The following is a 20404-nucleotide window of genomic DNA, read 5'->3' on the forward strand; positions in this document are numbered from 1 at the left end:
AAAAAAAAAAAAATTTATGAAACGTGACTCTCTTACCTTGACACTTGGCGTTTTGATTTTTATTTGATGGTGGGCTGGTTTACTGACCTTGTACAATGGACTTTCTGCACAGCAATAACAGTACTCGTATAAACTTTATAGCGATAAACGAAGTCAATCGACGGGATGTTAATTAACTATAGACGCACTTTCCCGGATTATAGACGACACGCTAGATTCATTACGATATGTCGATACGCTGAATCTACTAAACTTAAAAAAAAAACAACAAAATAAAACGCACTTTTTTTACAATTACTCGTTCAAATCCGGTTTGAATGGACCAAATGTTGCCGTGATAAAATTACACCGGTTATAGGATTATTATTAGTGGACTGTATGAATGTATAGAAATAAAATAAATAATGAATTTTGTTGTTATGAAATAGTAAGTAATTTAGATTTATTTAATGCTTTTAATTTTAAGAGCGGAGTCGACACTTTTGCGTTATAATATCTTTCGCGACTGACCATATAATAAAAATCGAAAAACCCGTCGGTATCCCAGACCGGCCAGGCCGATAACAATATCGATATACGGATAACAATAAACCGATATAATATAATACACATAATGATAACATTTGGCAATATAGATATCCATACGCAACATTGAAATTAAATTATGTTTTATAATTTTTTTAAGAAAGGTCTTGCCGATTTCACGCAATCGGCAGTATTATGCACTTTGAGTTGCCGATTTCACGTATTCGGCGACAACGTTGCTGATTTCATAAATTCGGCGTAACATATATATTAATATTATTAAAAAACATAATATTATGTTTTTTATTGCTATAGATTATGGGTATAATGGGTTACCATAAATCAATAGTTTAACAATACATATAGGAAACTATATAATTTAAGTTCTTTAAGTTTATTTTTGGCAACGATGAATTATGTGATTCTTTGGTTCATATAAAACATTAACAATTTTATATTACATTTTAGGGATTTTTTTTATGTAAAAAAAAAAGAAAAATGATATAGAAATTTATTATTTAATTTAAATTATTTTCTGTACATGACTTACTCCAATAAATAATATAGCATTAGGTCACAATGTTTAAGTGAGTTGAAACTTGAAAGTTTATTCAACTTATTTAGTAAGTAATTACCAATTTTTATGCAAAAATACATAATAAAATTGTAAGGATTTTATATAAATTAATTGTATATTGTAAATTGTAATATGAAAAGATACCTCATTAGTCATTAAATTAATTTGATTTAATATTAAGTAACTGTTGATCATTAAATAATTCATAAGGCAATCCAACTATTTCTTGGTAGTTACCATTTGGTTTCTAATCTAAATATTCTGTTTAAATATTTTCAGTATTTAATAAATTATTAAATATCGTAGGAAATTCATCAATGTTAAATTTAAGTTGGGTTTTCCTTAATATGTTAATGGCTTTAAAAACTAAATACAGAACAAAATCTTAAAGTACCTACATAATTTACAAGGCCAATTATAAATGAATCACATCAAATTAAATTCTGTTTAAAATAGTAATAATAATTAATAACTAATTTGTTTAAAATTAGTATTACATTTTCATATTACATAGTTAGTTATTATTGTACATTGGAAATAGTTATTGAAATAGTTAATTTACATTTTATTACCGAATTAAAATTAATACGTTAATGTAAAATGTAAAATATAAAATTGTATTATTAAGAGGATGCCATACCCGCATGTGTTGTCTCTGTCTTACTAACGTACATCATAACAAATTTTCGTTCAGTAGAATGCATTTTGTGACGTTAGCTTTAATATTAGAGTAAATTTATCTATTATTAAATTTAAAGGCAAGAATATTATCTAGATCAGGGGTGTCCAACCCGCGGCCCGCGATAGATTTTGATGCGGCCCTCACTTCAGTTTTAAAACCATGAATTAATTATATATAATATATTTATATTACGAGAACAAATTTATTTTAAAAATATAAACCAACCATCAAATAACGTCCGTGTTTTTACCGTTGCGGCATCTTATCTTATATTACATACGGACGTGTGCATCGGGCCTAAAGATAAACGTTATTAGTGTTTTATCTTTATTGGCTCTGATACCAATATTCTGTGTCATTTATCAACAAATAAAAATAAAATACCTATATAAAATTATTACTAAGCACATGTAATCTAGTACAGACATACAGTTGTGCGCGCGTGATGGTCAGATGTTCACATTTTGTTCAGAACAGTGGTGTTAGTACTCGGTATTATTATTATTATTATTAAATTTGATTTGTATAATAAACTAATAATCAAATAGCGAAATGTCATCCAATAAGAAAAGAAAAGTAACAGACGAAGGAAGAATATTCAACGAAAAATGGACAGCGGAATACTTTTTTATAGAAATGAAAAATGGAGCATTATGCCTAATTTGTAGATGAAAACTGGCTTATGGATTTAGCTTTTTTAGTTGACATAACTACTCATTTAAATGAGTTAAACGTACGTCTTCAAGGTAAAAATCAACTCATTAGTAATATGTTTCAAATAATAACTGCCTTTGAACTGAAACTTAAATTATGGCAAAGTCAAGTTAAGGTGAATAATTTTATGTATTTCCCGGTGTTGGCCGAATACAATCCCAAGAATAGCGAGAAATATGCTTCTTTGATTTTAATTTTAATTAATGAATTTGAAACCCGTTTTCAAGATTTTCGTAAGAATAGTCAACTCTTTGCTATTTTCGCAACACCATTTTCGGTTGATATTACTGCTGTGGAAACTAAATTTCAAATGGAATGCATTGAGTTGCAATCAGATATTCAACTCAAAGAAAAATTTAATCAGTCATCTTTATTAGATTTTTATAAATTATATCTACTCAAAGAAACATATCCAGTCCTTCATGACCATGCCTTATTCATGTTCTCGCTTTTTGGCAGTACTTACATTTGCGAACAATTGTTTTCAAGAATGAAAAACACAAAGAGTAAGAATCGGTCCACTATATCAGACAAGCACCTTGAAAGTTGTTTAAGGATTTCCACAACTTCAATCGATCCAGATATTGATTCATTACTTTCACAAAAAAAGCAATTTCAAATTTCACATTAAAAAAAAACTAATGACTTTTAACTTTTTTAAACTAAAACTTTTTTTATTATAAATAAATATATTTTTTTGTGTACTTATAATTGAATTATTAAATATTAAATACTTGTAAAAATATTTCTGCTTATTATTCGCTATTGTAAAATTATAAAAAAATGTATTGTTGTATTATAGATTATAATTTAATCATTAAATTTGAATGTATTATTTTTAAAAAAAAGTATGTGGCCCACAACAACTTCTACCTATATGATGTGGCCCAGTCTTCACAAAAGGTTGGACACCCCTGATCTAGACAATGACATATGTTTTTAATGATATTATTATTTTAAAGTGTAGTTTTTGAGGCCATAGAGGAAATCATCATAAAAATCACAGCATTTTTTTCATGTACTAAATATAATAGTTACATACTTAAGGAAAATTCTTAATTGTACATCACACCTTTTTCAATAAAAATAGATTTTTTATCTATAGTATAATAATTAATGATATATTAAATTTTAAAAATAATTACACAATTTTGTATAACATATAATAGTTATATACATTAGGTTGTACATATAAGTATACAAAAAATAATTTAAATAATACTAATAAGTTAGAATTTAAGTAAACAATTAATTGATCAGGTAAAACATAGATACACAACTACAGCACAACTTATGTAAGTAATACACAAGACGATAATGGTAAATTATGAATATAATTAGGTACTACACGCATGATAATAGGGGCCTTAATACACAACAATCATAATTTTGTGATTTTAATTATACAATAAATTATATAATAATAAAAATAAAAATAAATAAAAACATTATGGATAAAAGAAAATAGCTACTATTGAAGGGTAAAACGGAAGATAAATATTATATTATTATTTACCATATTTAAAAAAAGTTATGATTTATTATGATACCTATTACCTATTTTTTTTTTTATATATATATATAATGATTATTAACTGTCCCAGTTTATCATGAGCGATTAATTTAAAAAAATATGTATCTAAATTATCAATACCTAATCACTATCACATTTGTTTAGTATTTTGTAAATATTTCATAGCCACTGCCACATAACTTTCGTCCTAATATACGTTTTTACTATTGCCATGACTCTTTTGTGGACTGCAGGTATTCAACTGAAGAGTGTCTATTTTAACATCGTCCAATTGCTGCTAGTCTTCCGCTCTTCCGTGTGAGAAAAACGATCTAAATCATTGCTGGTATTGTGCTCATGCAACTGAATCAGCTTTTGTTCCTATAAAATTTATGAAAGATATAATTTTAAATAGAGTAAAGGGTAAAATCATGAGAAAATCTTTTAGTTTAATGTAATTTTGTTTGTTTGGGTACTTGTGCAGTAATCCCCTCAATGGCACCCGGTATCCAATTATGTAATTTATATTAACTAATATGTATAGGTACTAAGGTTTAGTGTATACAAGTGGTCTTTAACCTTTTTGTCTCACGACCCATTTTTTTTACCATATATTTTATTCGACTATGTCAGCTTTATTAGCTATGAAAAATAAAAATAATAAAAAATTGCTCAATGATTAACATGTTACTGTAGAAATAGAGTTATAACTGAATAAATATAAATTTAAATTTTTCTAAGTTGTATTTATTTTAGTTTATTTATTAAGTTTGATAAATAAAATGTATTACCTACATATTGTAATTTTATATCTTAATTTTTTTTACTTTAAAACAAGACTTATTACGACCCTATTTTAAAGCGTTCGTGACTCATGAAGACCATTGATAAATACTGTACACACATACCGTATCATAAAATATTTGCTTTTAATCTATCACTGTGTGGTTCAGCGTTGAGTTTTCAGTCTTTAACACATCTACAGCACCGTCATCGGCGATTGTGGTTGTTCTGGTGTCGACATCCTTATCGTCGTGACCATTAGTTATCTGTTAACAATAATAGGACAGAAAAAAATTCAAGTTATTTTATTTGAAATAATATATAATAAAATTTAATAATGTCTTATAAAATATTTGAACCTCAACGATCTGTATGCCGGTATGCAAATAGACATACTATATTCATCATAATATAGTGTTTAAGCCGTTTAAGGTACTTACTGTTTTTATGGTGGTACGATGTTGATCCTCATTTTTTTCACTCATCTCTTGAACTATTTTTTCATGTTCAGCACGAAAAAGTTCTTTTTCCTCTATTAGATAGCTCATTGCAATCTCGTGATCTTTAGACATACTATCATATTTTTCACGTAAAGCACGTAGTTCAGTTTGGTGTTCTTTACCGATTTTTACTTTATCTTGACGCATACTTTGTATCGCAGTTTCATATCGTTGGCCCTGATCATAATTGATATTCTTCAAATTCTCAATTATTTTCTCGTGCTTCATATGTATAGCCCCGACCATCATATTATGATTCATTTGTATATTATTTAGAACAGACTGATAATAAATATGCAATCCGTTAACCTCTGCATCATGCTCCATTTTTAATTGTTCCAACATCACCTGATGATCATCTACTAACTTTTTAATTGCATTCAGCCTTTTCATTTCAATTTCTGCACGCACGCCTTCCAACACGATTTTAAATTCACCGTCAGACCAATTATTCTTCATCGATAACTCGTATTGCGCGCGCATGTTTTGATTTTCCTCGCGTAGGTCCTTGATCATCGTGTCATGCTTCTTGCAACGTTTTTCGTTCTCATGGATATCCTTGGTCGCGTTCTCGATTTCTAAGTGCTCCAGCTTCTTGTTATCTTTGTCAAAATCTGTAGTTGAGCAATGGTTTTTAATGCGTGACGCTTCAACGACCATGTTGGGAAACCCTTGCGTACCTTGAGACGCAGTCAGGTTCTCGAGGTTCTGCATTTCATCCAGTTGGACATCACGTTCAGCATTCAATTCTTTGTCGCAATCAGCTAGGAATGATTTAATCAAAGATTCGTTCTTAATGCACAAAAGTTCTTTAGTTACGTTAACTTCAGACTTTTTATCATTCAATTGGCAACTCTGACATGCTGGTTGTTCATTGAGTAGAACTGTCTTAGGCAATTTAGTCAGTGTAGCAGTAATGTCATTATTAGTAGGTGTAATGATTTCTTGCTGCAATAAATTATCATGTTGCTGTTTATTCGGTTGCTGTGGTTTTTCTTGAGGTCGTTTCTTTTTTAACTGTTGTTGATTTTTTGGTTTTTGTTGTTGTTTCTCTAGTTTTTTTCGCTCCTCTTGTTTTTTTTGTTCTTGTTGCCTTTCTAGTCCCTGTGGTTTTTGTTGTTGCTTATTTTGATTTTTTTTTTGGTGTCTCTCTAGCTCCTGTGATTTTTCTTGTTTTTTTTGTTGTTGCTTATCTTGTTTTTGTTGCTGTAGTTGTTCTTCTTGGTTTTTTTGTTCTTGTTGCTTTTCTTGTTTTTTTTGTTGTTGCTTATCTTGTTTTTGTTGCTGTAGTTGTTCTTCTTGGTTTTTTTGTTCTTGTTGCTTTTCTTGTTTTTTTTGTTGTTGCTTATCTTGTTTTTGTTGCTGTAGTTGTTCTTCTTGGTTTTTTTGTTCTTGTTGCTTTTCTTGTTTTTTTTGTTGTTGCTTATCTTGTTTTTGATGCTGTAGTTGTTCTTCTTGGTTTTTTTGTTCTTGTTGCTTTTCTTGTTTTTGCGCCTTTAGCTGTTGTAGACGTCGGCGTTCACGTTTGGATACAACAATAATGAAGTCTTCCTCTTGTCTTAGATTCTCCATTTTCTGGTTTGATGACCTCTTAATATTATAAATAATTGTGTCAGATTTGGGCCCACTACCGTTACAAATCTACGACAAACAAAAGAAAATATGAATACTCTTTTATAATAAATATTTTTAAGATATTAAAAGTCAATATTTTTATTTATCATCAAAATATATTGTTCTACGTTTCTATTGCGATTGAATTGGAGAATAAAATTTCATTCGTAATCACAATTCATCCCACTCTAATATTTTGTAAATATAACAAATATAAATAGCTTATTATGCATACAACAAAGACAACAAAATTTAACTCATAAGAGACAGATTTATTCAGAATAGTTTTATACTATTATATCGAACTGAAAAGCAATACTAATCAAAATAAAAAAATATACTAAGAGAAGATATTTTAAACACACACAAATTTAAACTTAATTTATACTAAAAAAAAACAGATAAACACAACATTTGCACGTTTTTAAATAAGCATAATACATTAAGCTTGAAATAGTTTGCGATAAACTTAGTGTAATAAATTAAGTTGTTTTTTTTTAAATAAATAATTTAAGTTGTATTATTATTAATTGTTTTTATATTATACAAATATACAATATAAAAAAAGGTTGGCAAGTGTTAAATTAGAATTCAGTGATATATCATTAGTCATTACATACGAAAAACGATATTCTACGCGGACGTCTATCGGTCTATAATATATAAATTAATTGGAAAGTTAGTAGCTGTAATTTGAAATAAAATGCAGATGTTGTCCAATTGTTTTCAATGTAATACGTATATGATTAATAGCCTCTCTTTTACAGTTTTACAATGGTCTAAAATAAAAAAAATAAAAACCACTTATATTATTTTTTAGTTTTTCTAAGTTTTTTAAAAATTCTAAAATAGCTATTTTGTAGAGTTATTTATTTGTAATATAGAGAAAAAACAATTTTGAAATCAGTTGAATTTTGAATGTTCATTAAAAAAGAAAAAAGAAACTTTTATTAAAAAATACAATATTGTCATTAGGTTTTGGAACTTAATACGGCGTGTATTTATTATACATAGGTTAATGTATGTATGTACATTTGTATTCATTATTTTACATTATATTTACTAGGTATATTTCTTTAAATGTTACTATAGTAAATGTAAAATAAATTAAATAAGAATTGAAGACCACAGTAAGAAACTTAAAGGTTAAGATAAAAAAATTCAAGACAAAAAAAATTTTAGAGGCATCATCATTCATTTTCCAAGTCTTGGAACAACAAAGTAAATTTTATCTGCATTTTTTTATAATAATAATACAGATATTAATAATATTAAGTAATATCAAAGCAAATTTCTTTAATATTTTAGTAAAAATTTGACAAAAAACTAAATAAAAACATTAATAATGATTTTTAATTTACTGTTCAATTCACAATTAGTTTTATTGACAGAGAATGAAAGAAACAAAATATATACCATATAATTACATTATACATTATATAATTTTATTATAATTAATAATAATCGAATTAATTGTTTAGAATTGTATATTTTACTGTGATATTTAACTGATACTTTTAAAAATTATAGACACTATGATAAGTATAAATTAAATATAAACAGGCACGTATACAAAAAAAAATTAGGGGTGAACCCCGCTTGAATACGTGCCTGGATATATTAATAAATAGATTTGATTTTAGAATAATTATATTGTTTACGAGGATGAAACAACAGATTTTGAAATTGGAACATCTATTTTAGATTAAGTCTAAAGGATAAATCAATACATTTTGTGAAAAACTAATGAAAAGATTTACTGAATCATTTATTACTTCATACTCTTTCATACTGCTTAATGCAAGGAGAAGGAAGATCAAATTGGTTTTTAAAATTAATTCCAAATTTCAAAATGGGTCTTATAAGAATTGCAAGAACTGTGTTATTTGTTGTTACAACATCTTATAAAAATACAATTTGTATTATAAGCATATTCTTATTTATTTTTGGCATACAAATACCTATGTATTATATCTATGTATACACTACCTTCTACTCAAGTATCATGTGAATAATTATTTCTTTCTTAAAAAATATAAAAATAAGATTTCATAATCAACTGCGAGATCTAAAACTAGAATCATTTATGTTAAAAGGACGTTATACCCGCATGTGTTGTCTCTGTCTTACTAATGTAGATCATAGCAAATTTTCGTTCAGTTGAACACATTTTGCTATGTTAGCTTTAATATTAGAGTCAATTTACCTATTATCAAACTTAAAGATAATAATATTATCTAGGGCATCTCATAGGCTTTTATTGATATTTCAATTTTTAAGCGAATTACGAGCATTTTAAAGTTTTAATATTTTACATAAGTATAACTCGCTTAAAAACTAAGATATCAATAGAAGCCTATGCCCTATAAGATGCCCTAGATAATATTATTACCTTTAAGTTTGATAATAGGTAAATTGACACTAATATTAAAGCTAACATCACAAAATGTGTTCTGCTCAACGCAAATTTGCTATGATCTACATTAGTAAGAGAGAGACAACACGATCTAACGTCCTCTTAATGGCCATCGAAAAACAAAAAGTAACACTATTAATGACTATTATTGAGAAGTACAAACAGAGAGTTCTTTCTTTTTAAAAGATATTCCATTATACATTTTATTATTATTACTATACATTTTATAATGTAACATTTATATGTATACTACACATTCTTATTCAATTATTATTATATTTATTGTTACATTTTATTGTTTAAGGTTGATTATATGATTAAATTATTAATAATTTTCTTTTTTACTATTATATATAATTAATAATATACATTTCCAAAGATAAAATATGTTTTATAGTAGGTATGTTAGTAAATAGTAATACTATAATATTTTTCAAATAATACATGTACATGATAAGTGATTTTTAATTAAAAATTACATTAATAACAACTAGATACTATATATATTTATGCAAACGTCATTAATATATTATAATATAATTATTTTTGTAATAACAATGAATTCATCAAAAATGTTCAATAAATATTTAACACCTTTTTAACAATTAAAAAAATTACAACAGTATGGTACACTTGCCCTAAGCTCCCAAGAAATACATGACTGTTAGTGGGCCGCTAAAAGCTTATTTTTCCGGACCTGTCCAAAATTCTAATCCGTCCCTGAAATAGTTTGACTCATCGATATTTTTATGTTCGTATTTTATATATTTTCACCATATTTTATTTTAATGTCAAAAGAAAAAAATTCGTTAGTTAGCGTGAATCATTTTTTTTTTTTTAATTCAGAGAAAAAGTTTTTTAAACTGATGGAAAGATTTTATTTTACAAACCAAGTGGAATAAAAATCAATTGTAAAAAACGATGTTCTATATTAGGTGCTAAAACATTTGAGTATTATAAAAAAAATATATGAAGTCTATAAAACGATATTCTGATAAAAATAAATTATCACAAGACTTAGAACAAAGTCAACAGCTACCGACAAATTAAAATTTAACTTAGACTTATGCAAGACATTACTATCAGCTAATATTCCGCTGAAAAAAAATTAATAACATCGAATTAAAATATTTATTATTATTGGAGAAATATATTGACTAAGCCATTCCAAATCTACTAGAAATCTATGAATCTATTCTGAAAAAAAAATGTTTAAATAATGACTATAAAGAAAATTAACAAAAATTAAAATAACATTTCGAGACAAAAAAAAATACAGATAATCGTAGATAAAATAACATACATTGAGGTCACGTTTAAACATTTAAAATGTGATTATTGGATCATTAGAAGCAAACAATCCTTGTTAAATAGGTTATTTAATCTTAAAACATTATACAAGGCCAATTATTTTACTATTCTAAATTATTTGATATAACTCTCCAAACTTTGTCGCCTGATAGCATTATAACATGAAAATATTTTACTTTTTGCTAACTAAAGCGATAGGTGCAATAAAAGCGTCTTTTGATCTCATAGTATTCACCGTGTAGTAAAAGAAATAAGGAATCTTTAAATTAATATCAAGTATCAAAAAAATATTTTTAAAATATCCTAATATATAAATCATAGGTGGGCACAAGGGAGGGGGGACCTGGACACCCTCCTAACATTTTGTAATAGGGGACTCTAAATTTTAAATTTCAGAACAAAGATCCAAAATCAAAATTGGTGTTGCTATATGAAAATATAATTTTTCTAAAATATGTGGTAGATTCTAAAATATTTTTAATTTATGTGGACAAACTGATTATATGATATAACATCTAACTGATGTTATACAAAATTAAAAATCATAAATACATTTAAACCTTAGAAATGGAAAAAAGATTCAATGAAAAATATTAAGAAAAGGGCCATCCAATGAATCTCAAGTCCACGAATGCCTATGATAAAAATATTTAAAAAAGAATTAACAAACATATCTATCTTTACTTTCATAACCTATTATTACCCGTTGGGGTTTGGATTAATGCTGCAATATATTATTGTGTAAATATACAAAACATTCGCATTATTATCGAACAATTAGGTGCAAATGACGCAGTTTCATATTCCAGGCAAAAGAAGATGTGTCTAACAAATCACTGAATTCAATTTGAATTTATAAAAATCAAATTTTAATCTGTTAGCAACTTTAAATGAAAATTATGAAAAATCGGATAAGAATTCGACTTGAAATTTTAGATAATAAATAATACGATATTTAAAATAATTAGTTAGATTCTTTCTATAAACTATTTGTACGACAAACCTATTCATGCCATTCTTCGATATGATCGGTATTAGTTAGTAATATTATACTTATATAATATATAGTATATGCAATTTGTTTTCTGAAAAATTAGTTTAACCTATTGAACTATAAATATTACTAAAAGTAATAAAAATATACAATGAAATATCTTAAGAAATATAGGCTAACAAATATTCTATGCTTAAATATGTATTTCGTATACAATGATTTATCATTAAAATTAAATCATCTAAATAATATACCTTGAGGTTTACACAACATTTACTATATTATAGATCGAATTCATCGAGTTTTTTTTTTTTTTTAATTCCAGTAAAAAAACTTATTAGGAATCTTGTATTACGTTTTCAAGTATTAGGTGTTAAAATGTATCTAAAAATTGTTAAATCACTGAACTACTGAAGTAATTCACTTAGATTTTAATAAATTTATTAAATAATAACCTTTAATACCCACAATTGATGAAAAGTTATTAAAAAAAGATACTTAAATTTCATGGTATTAATTTTTAAAACAAATTTGATTTAGTTGAATAATTGTTATATAATCTTTAACTTTGTTCTTTATATTTTCATTTTATTAACCCTGTTATATTTAATTAATCAATATTTATCCTATCCATATAGATTTCTATCAGTTTTATTCAAACAAACAAATAAATGAGTTGTAAAAATGAAATTGTAATGAATAAAGATTATTTATTTTATACCAAAATAATAATGCATTATTACATTTTCTTTTCAACGGAAAGATGCATTAACGAGTTATTTTAATGTATTATTAATTAATATTTATTAATACTTATACCACCTGTATATTCAATTATATTCTTACAATAAACAAAACGAAAAATACTTTGAATGAATCATAAAATTAAAATCATTAAATTAACTGAATTTGTAGATACAAATATGTATAATATATGTTGAGCCGAAATTACAATTTAATTATACCAACAGTTTACACAGCAAATTAAAGAATAATTATACGCTACTTATTTTACAGCTGATTTGTAAATACAAAGCGAAAATAAACATATTACCAAAATACCTTATATCTAATGTCTACCAATCATCAAAAATACGGTTGAATTATAAAAACAAATAAATAATACAATTCTATTAAATTATTAATTCTTTAATTGAAAATAAATGGGAATAGTAACCTCCTTGACTCATTTTTTTAAATCGAAATTTAAAAATATAAACATGCCTTATTGATGTTTTTCCATACAGGTTACAAAATTCTTTAAATTTGAAAAATATCTAATTTAATTCAAGGTTTTTCACAAGCTGTCCTTACAGTGGTCAGTGACTTAAAAATATCCAATATAAGTATGCACATATAAAAAAAATGTTATTCAAATCTCGGCAATATTTAAATGAAAAATAATGGTTTTCGTTAGTTTGTTATAATTAAAAAATTATTTTTCACGGGGATTACGATTATTATATATAATGAAACGTTATATTATTTTTTTTTTTTTTTACTTCAAACAAAATAATAATATTGTCATACAGAAAATTAGAAAAAAAGTTGAAAATGTCATACTTACTTCTTAACAAAAAAAAAACCAAAATGTTTTAAAATAATAAATATATTTAGTGAATATTTCGAGTTTTTAAAAGTCATTCATTTTTAATAACAACAAAAACATAACTTATTTAAAAACTGGGTTTCTGTAAAATTTCCGTTTTTTTTTTTACCTAATGCTTATTTCAGTTTTGCCTGCAGATTATTTTTAAAATAATTGAGCATTTATGTTTTTACCCCCCTCCCTAATAGAAACTAGATACCAATGTACCTGTAGTTGTGCTGTGCTCGTATTTTTGATTTTGTTGTCTTTCATTCGGACTGTGGTGGATGTTGACTTTTTTGGTTTGGACTGTGACGTTTTCACATCGACTCTTTTCTCTCGCCGGTAAACCGTTGCGTTAAGCCGCTGCCCGGCATTTGTCACAGCCCATAACAGGTAGCTACATACACAGATGTATATAACTGTAGCAAGTGGTTTAAATACCAGCGAGTCCGTCGTTTCAGTGGCGACATCAACATTCCCATTGATAGCACACATTATTAAAGTCTCTCTAATGTAGTGTTGTTTCGGGTACTATATTACCTATATATATATATTATGTGTACCTACCAAACTGGTAGGGTGCAATAAAAAAAAAAATAATAATGTGATTTTTACATTTCTGTACGATATTTTTATGATATTCTACCAAGACAGTGCGAGGCAACGCTTAGCTCATAATGCTGTGTAACCGGTCTACTCCCGAACTTCTTCCTGGGCGGTTCACCCCGAACAGGAATTTTTGTTGTAAGTAAAAGGACGGGATACACAATACGAAGCGTAGCGATAATGTTACAGGTAGCCAAACAATAGCGACCGTAGGTGGTTGCTATATTGTTATTACTACTACAGCTGCGCAAAATACACGGCACGAGTGTTAGCAGCAATTGTGTCTGTCGCCATATGCACGGTCACAACAAAAACTATGGCAATATTAGTAAATGTGTAGATAAATATGTTATATATATATTTTATTATATTATATAGTCAATCTCGGCGTAGACTTAATTTGTTAATAATAATTAATAACTATGTAATAAGAGTAAAGCGCAAAGCAAAATAAAAGTAATGTACAAGCCGTAACAGAATTAGCTGATAAAATTAATTAAATAACTATGTAATAAGTACCCAAGCCCTTTTTTCAAATCAATACTATACATTTTTTAACATAAAATTACAATCATTTATCAAATAGTACTTAAATAAAAAATAAAATATTTTAAAAATTTGATTGGAGTACAGTTATTACGCAGTTAATTAATTTCATCCGTCAGTTTCATTTTGTATATTATAAAAAATTATAGAACAATAATAATATGCTTACCGCGATGACGATGATGAAAAACTAATGTATGCCTTGAGAATATCGTCTACCTGTTGTTGCCCAAAAACTGGATGCAATGAATTCCTGATGTATCCACGGCAAGGTGCTCTGTAATACGCAGTACGTTGTACAAGTCGTCGAGCAGGCAGTGGAATCATAACCATTAAAAACCAGTTTCGAGACTTCGACAGCCGCTCGGTTAATACGGTGTTACCAACTTGAAATGTAATAATACCGTAGATTTTTAATAAATATCCCTAAAAAAAATTCATAGTAATAGACAATAATGTATTAATGTCAATATTATCAAGTGCCATATTTACTTAACTACGTACATTTAAATAATATTAAACAAGTGCAAATACTGAATCAATGACAAATAGATTAATATATTATAATAACATGATAGGTAAACTCTCTAATTAACACATACATTTTTATAACGCACATACTTCAATAACTATTGCATATTTTGGTGTAACAAAATAATTTTTTTGCAATACCTAAAAATGTTTTGACTTGAAGTGCACCGCTTACAACAGCTACAGCTTAATTATGCCGCTAATTAGTGCCTAAAGATAGTATGGTTATTGATCGCCAAGCAAATCCTGATAAAGTGACTATCGAAATAAATTGTTATCATGATTATATATTATGTTTAATACATTATCAACATTATCAAGATCGTGAACGCTACATAAACAGCTGAAAATTCCAGCAAACGCGCTTATATGTAAAAATGACTACAAACCCAAATATTTCGTAATATATATGCAATATATTAAATTTCGTATCACAATGGAAAATGTATGTCACCAAACTCTCGAAGCGGCTAGACCGATTTTCATGAAACTTTGTGTGTATATTCAGTAGGTCCGAGAGAGTGATGTAAACTATTTTTTATACCCTTAGATGTAAAGGGTGGCTCACCACAAACATTTTTTAATATTTAACGCGTAAATTGTATACCAATGTCCTATATATAGGCGGCGGCCCGCGGGTTTCGAGCTACCTGACCTTTTTATCCGTCAGATGTGAATGTTCCAAGAAGTTTATCGATAAAAATAATCTCAGGCATAGCACATACACCAACATATGTTACCCGAATAGATATGCCTAATAAATAACCCCATATGAGATTTTGTAAGATTTTAAATGATAATAACTGTATAATATTCAAAACTAAAATGTATATTCTAATTAATACGTGTATGTGAATATTTTATAAAATATTTTAATTTTTAAGTGAATTATGATAGGTAATTTTCATACTTAATATTTTTCATACTCATAAATCACCTAAAAATTAAAATATCGTAAAAAACCAACGAGAAAACACAGATAATGTTCTTACCTAAAAGTTTGATAATAGGTCAATTCACTCTAATTGAGTCTAATATCAAAACTAAAAGCAACACTATAGTATTTATATTTCGGGTTCGACGTTCTCTTAAGATAAGGTATAATATCTATGTCCTATATTTATATTTATATTGTTAAAATTATGGACTTCTTAATCTTCCCGTGTTACTTAGTAAATTAGTTAGAAATATTAATAATATATAAATAAATTCTAATATAAATGTATATTGTATATAAATGCATAACAGATTTTATTTATAATAACAAAAATTACATAAAAAAAGCAAAATCATACAAAAATAGGTAATATAATAAAAAATATGTACTAGGTTTATTTTATATTATATCAATTTACACACTTACACATATGAAATGCATATTTATAGTACATTAATTTGATGAGTTTCATCATTATTATTTTATTATTTATATTATTCTATGGCAATTCAAATTTTATTAGATTGATAAAAGTGATAGAAGAATGATAAAACCACGGTCTTAGAATAATAGAACATTAAAAAATATAATATGAATATTCTATTTCAATAAGATAAATATTCATTTAAAATACTATGAATATTTTGGTACTAATGGGTAGGGGAGGTCAAACCACCAGACAATTTTATTTTAAATTATATCATTTATATATTAGTTAGTACATGCCTATAACATTATATTATATTCCAAATAAATCCTTAACGAACATTGAACAAATACTATTAAATTAGTGAAATATTTAAACAATAATAATTTAATATACAAGTTCCTTGTAATGATCAATTAAAAATAAAGAACTTATAAAATTTAATTTATTTTTTCAGGGTCCTTCTAAAATATTTAAGCCTTCCTAAACCCTCCCCCTATTTGCACCACTGCTTATAGTAAGTTATGATAACCTACATAAATAACATTTTTACTGAAACTTTATTTAAATTATTACCCCCATCATCCCCATAAGTGAAAATCTAAAGATTCAATAAGTATAAAAATTACAAAAATCATTCAGCATACAATCGATAAATCGATAAGCACAGTAAAATACAATAAAACAGTATCAATCATTGATCAAAACTTAATTTCTGTTCTTCTTAAATAACCTAACAGAGACATCCCCAAATAACTGACACTTTCTGAGGTGGAAAAAAAATTAAAATAATCTCAACCAGCTATACAAATTGGTTTTTTGATTGGTTCAATATTGTGATCTTAATTGAGCTGTTCTTTAAGTTTTTATTTAATATCATCCAGGAGTTCAAAATCAGATACAAACATTTACACAAGGGTATATATTATTATGTGTACAGACATGACATAATATACATACTATAATCATGTATTAAATAATATTATTGTACCTAGCCACCTATAAATGTGTAAAAGCAGGTGAAAATACAACTAATAAGTTATTCCTTGTACATTTTTAAATATTTTCCAATTCTAAGACATGAAACTAATATGATTATATGACAAGATAGGGGTAGTACATGTTTGTACATATATATGTATAATATAAGCTGACAAACATAATATATTTGTAAATACAACCACCCATGGACCATGACCTATAAGTACTTAATTGATATTAATGTGATTGCCACAATGGATCTTGAGTTACTCAGTTTGATATTGGTTATTCGGTTAGGTATTAGTACCTGCTACCCATAAAAGTTGATGTGTATAGGACCGGATAAGGAGGTAATGTTACTTCGAGACAATGGCATATTTTGGGAAAGGAGTATCGTCCATGGTTGGATACTTCCTAACTTGAAAATAATTGCCTAATTGTATGGCACCCTCCTGAAAAACTCCAATGTCGCGAAATATCAACCCCACAAAATAAATATACCCCATTATCAACACTAGACCCCATCTAGTGCTGTACATATGCACTATTATAGGTAATAGGTACTATTAACTTGTATATCAAACTGTATAATATAGTATTCATTGGAGACACAATACATCTTAAGTATAAGGTTCTTCGATTTCCATCTATTTGGTGGTCATAATATCATGGTTTACTTTACACGGGTATTTTTGATATAGCTCAATACATTTCTGTCAGTCCATTACCGTAGTATATATAGATATAATATTATTATAGCCAATTTAATATACTCGTAATATATAGCGCCATTAGCTAGTCATACTGTTAACAATGTATTACAATATTAATTAGAAATTTTGTTCATCAAAACGCCAAAGCATAAAATACTAAAAGATAAAAGTTTGAAAACCACTTAAAACTACAATTGTGCCCAAATTCTAAATAATAGTACGATACACATAAGCAAAATAAAAAAAACATACAGAACTTTTGTGTACGTTTATCGTTTATCTCAATAGCAATCTGTACAAATTAAATATATTTAAATATTTTAATATTATCCTATTTATTATAAATATTTAGGGAGTAAAGAAATATTTATAATAATCAGTAATATTACTAATATCATTGGGAAAATAATTATTTCGAATAATAAATAATAGGTTGATAATAACTTGAGAAAATTGTTTGTTAAGAATGAATTTTGTTTTTGATAAAAATATTATTGGAAAAAAATGGAAGAATTAGTAGCAATCATATCGGTAACAGATAAGTTTTATTACACATACAAGATTTCATGGAAGGAAAAGAGACATATGCAAACCATCCTGCTCTTTTCACCTGTCGTTAAAATTCTAGCCCGAGTAGTCCATTATGTATATACGTTCTAAACCAGTCTTCCAAGATCGACCTTGCAGTCTTCAATCGTTGTCCGTAATCCGCGCCATAACCATAGGTTAGTTACACGGAGCACAATATCAATGTTATATTATACAATAGATGCCTAATTTTGTCAAATCTTGGTCATAAAATTAACACATATGTATATAGTAATTATAAATATATAGTTATTTATAAATATATATATTTCTCTAGTGCTCAATACTCATGGTTATAAGTAATAAATGATAATATCTGTACCACAGATTTTATAACATCCCGTGACCCGTACGTGAATGCTAGTAGTTCAACATTCGTTCCTGTAAATAAGTGTAAGTAAGTTTTTTAAATTTTGCTTCTACACACTAACCTTTTTTTTTCGTAGCATATCTAAACAAACATCATCTTAGGGTTATAACTAGTAAACATAAACTTTATTTCGTCTATTTTTCATTTTCTAATGCACACAAAAATAGGGACTGTGTTTAACAGTATTCTATTTTACCAAGATGACTAATTATTCATTAATCGAATTTAAATTGCGTCGATTTATATTCTTGGGAGAAAAAACTTCAATTTATGTTTCCCCAGTTCACAAGGAAGAATTCTGGAAAGATAAAAACAGACAAGATTTCAAAATAACAGGTGTAAATCTAATTGGAAATATAATAAGAAAAAATAATATTAAAGATATTAATTCTATTGTTCCAATAATCTCAAAGGTTTGTTACACATTTATTAAAAAATATGGAATTAATAATTGTTATTTAATTTTAGATAGCAAAAGAAAATAAACTTCAAAATTATGAGAATTTAATATATCTATTGGCTGTGTGTACAAAGTTTAGTTTGGAGAATTGTCAAAAAATGAAAACTGATGCTTATGAAATGGTTTTAACCATTTGCATAGATGGATTAAAATTATTAATGTTCTATAAATTTTGTCATACTGCTGCTACGCTCCTCTATGACAACGGTAATTCTTTCTTGTATGTTATACAAATATATAATATTAATTGTGGATTTATTCTATTCTAGGATATATTTCTACAAAATCTTCAGGTTTTGGTGAAGGCACTCAAAAGGTACTTCAAAAATGGTATCTCAGTAAAGAACCTCTCGAGACAATTAAAGCCATAATGAAACATAAGACCTATTGTGGTGTTAATCATAAACATGTTATGGGCACAATTCATCTGCATTCGATGGACCCAGGTAATTAATAAGCTATTGTGTTACATAGTGAAATTATTCATATATTTAAACATATTAAAGGTCATAAAATTTACATTACTTACATATCATTTGGTATAAAAAGAATGATACAAGTATATGAAAAAAAATTACTCATAGAAGATAATGACAGCAAAGAGCAAAAATTATCAAAAACACTACAACTATATGTTTACAACTATATTAATGAAGCACATCGTATATCTGATTCAACAAACAGTAAATTGGTTAAAGATTTGAAATGGAATAATGTGGGAAAAGATTATGAAATTGTAGTTTCAAAAATGCTCAAGAGTCCAAAAGTTAGCTATACAATATAAATGTTAAAAAATGCTCTGATGTAAATTTAAATTTCTTTTAGGTTTTAACTAATTTTGTTAAGCAATTGCCATTGAAAACATTACTAGATAATACTTACTCCTTTGCTCAACATCATTTATTTCAAAATGAAACGGGTAACAAAGGCTGTATGGAATTTATATTGCGTTTCAATAATTATAAGGCAATACAAGAATCTGAAATACATCCTATACAGTCATATTTAGAATATTTAAGATATAC

The 20404-nt window shown here is 26.7% G+C and overlaps 2 protein-coding genes across 3 annotated transcripts; one reads left to right on the plus strand and one right to left on the minus strand.

Moving 5' to 3' along the window:
• Positions 1-3764: 3764 nt before the first annotated feature.
• LOC132927833 (trichohyalin-like) lies at positions 3765-14781 on the minus strand. Of its 2 annotated transcripts, none has more exons than XM_060992423.1 (4): positions 14542-14781; positions 5235-6935; positions 4920-5060; positions 3765-4392 (listed from the first exon to the last, which is right to left on the minus strand). In XM_060992423.1, the coding sequence occupies exons 2-3, from the start codon at positions 6864-6866 to the stop codon at positions 4941-4943; spliced, it is 1752 nt and encodes a 583-aa protein (XP_060848406.1). In that variant the 5' UTR covers positions 6867-6935; positions 14542-14781; the 3' UTR covers positions 3765-4392; positions 4920-4940. The 2 variants fall into 2 exon arrangements, with proteins under 2 accessions (XP_060848406.1, XP_060848405.1); XM_060992422.1 differs by lacking the exon at positions 14542-14781 and adding an exon at positions 13446-14144.
• A 4338-nt stretch (positions 14782-19119) lies between these two features.
• LOC132925190 (uncharacterized) lies at positions 19120-20163 on the plus strand. The gene is made up of 4 exons (XM_060989603.1): positions 19120-19332; positions 19388-19586; positions 19649-19825; positions 19886-20163. The coding sequence occupies exons 1-4, from the start codon at positions 19120-19122 to the stop codon at positions 20161-20163; spliced, it is 867 nt and encodes a 288-aa protein (XP_060845586.1).
• The last annotated feature ends 241 nt before the right edge of the window (positions 20164-20404 follow it).

The sequence above is a fragment of the Rhopalosiphum padi genome, chromosome 3 (assembly GCF_020882245.1).
Source record: "Rhopalosiphum padi isolate XX-2018 chromosome 3, ASM2088224v1, whole genome shotgun sequence".
NCBI lineage: Eukaryota > Metazoa > Arthropoda > Insecta > Hemiptera > Aphididae > Rhopalosiphum > Rhopalosiphum padi.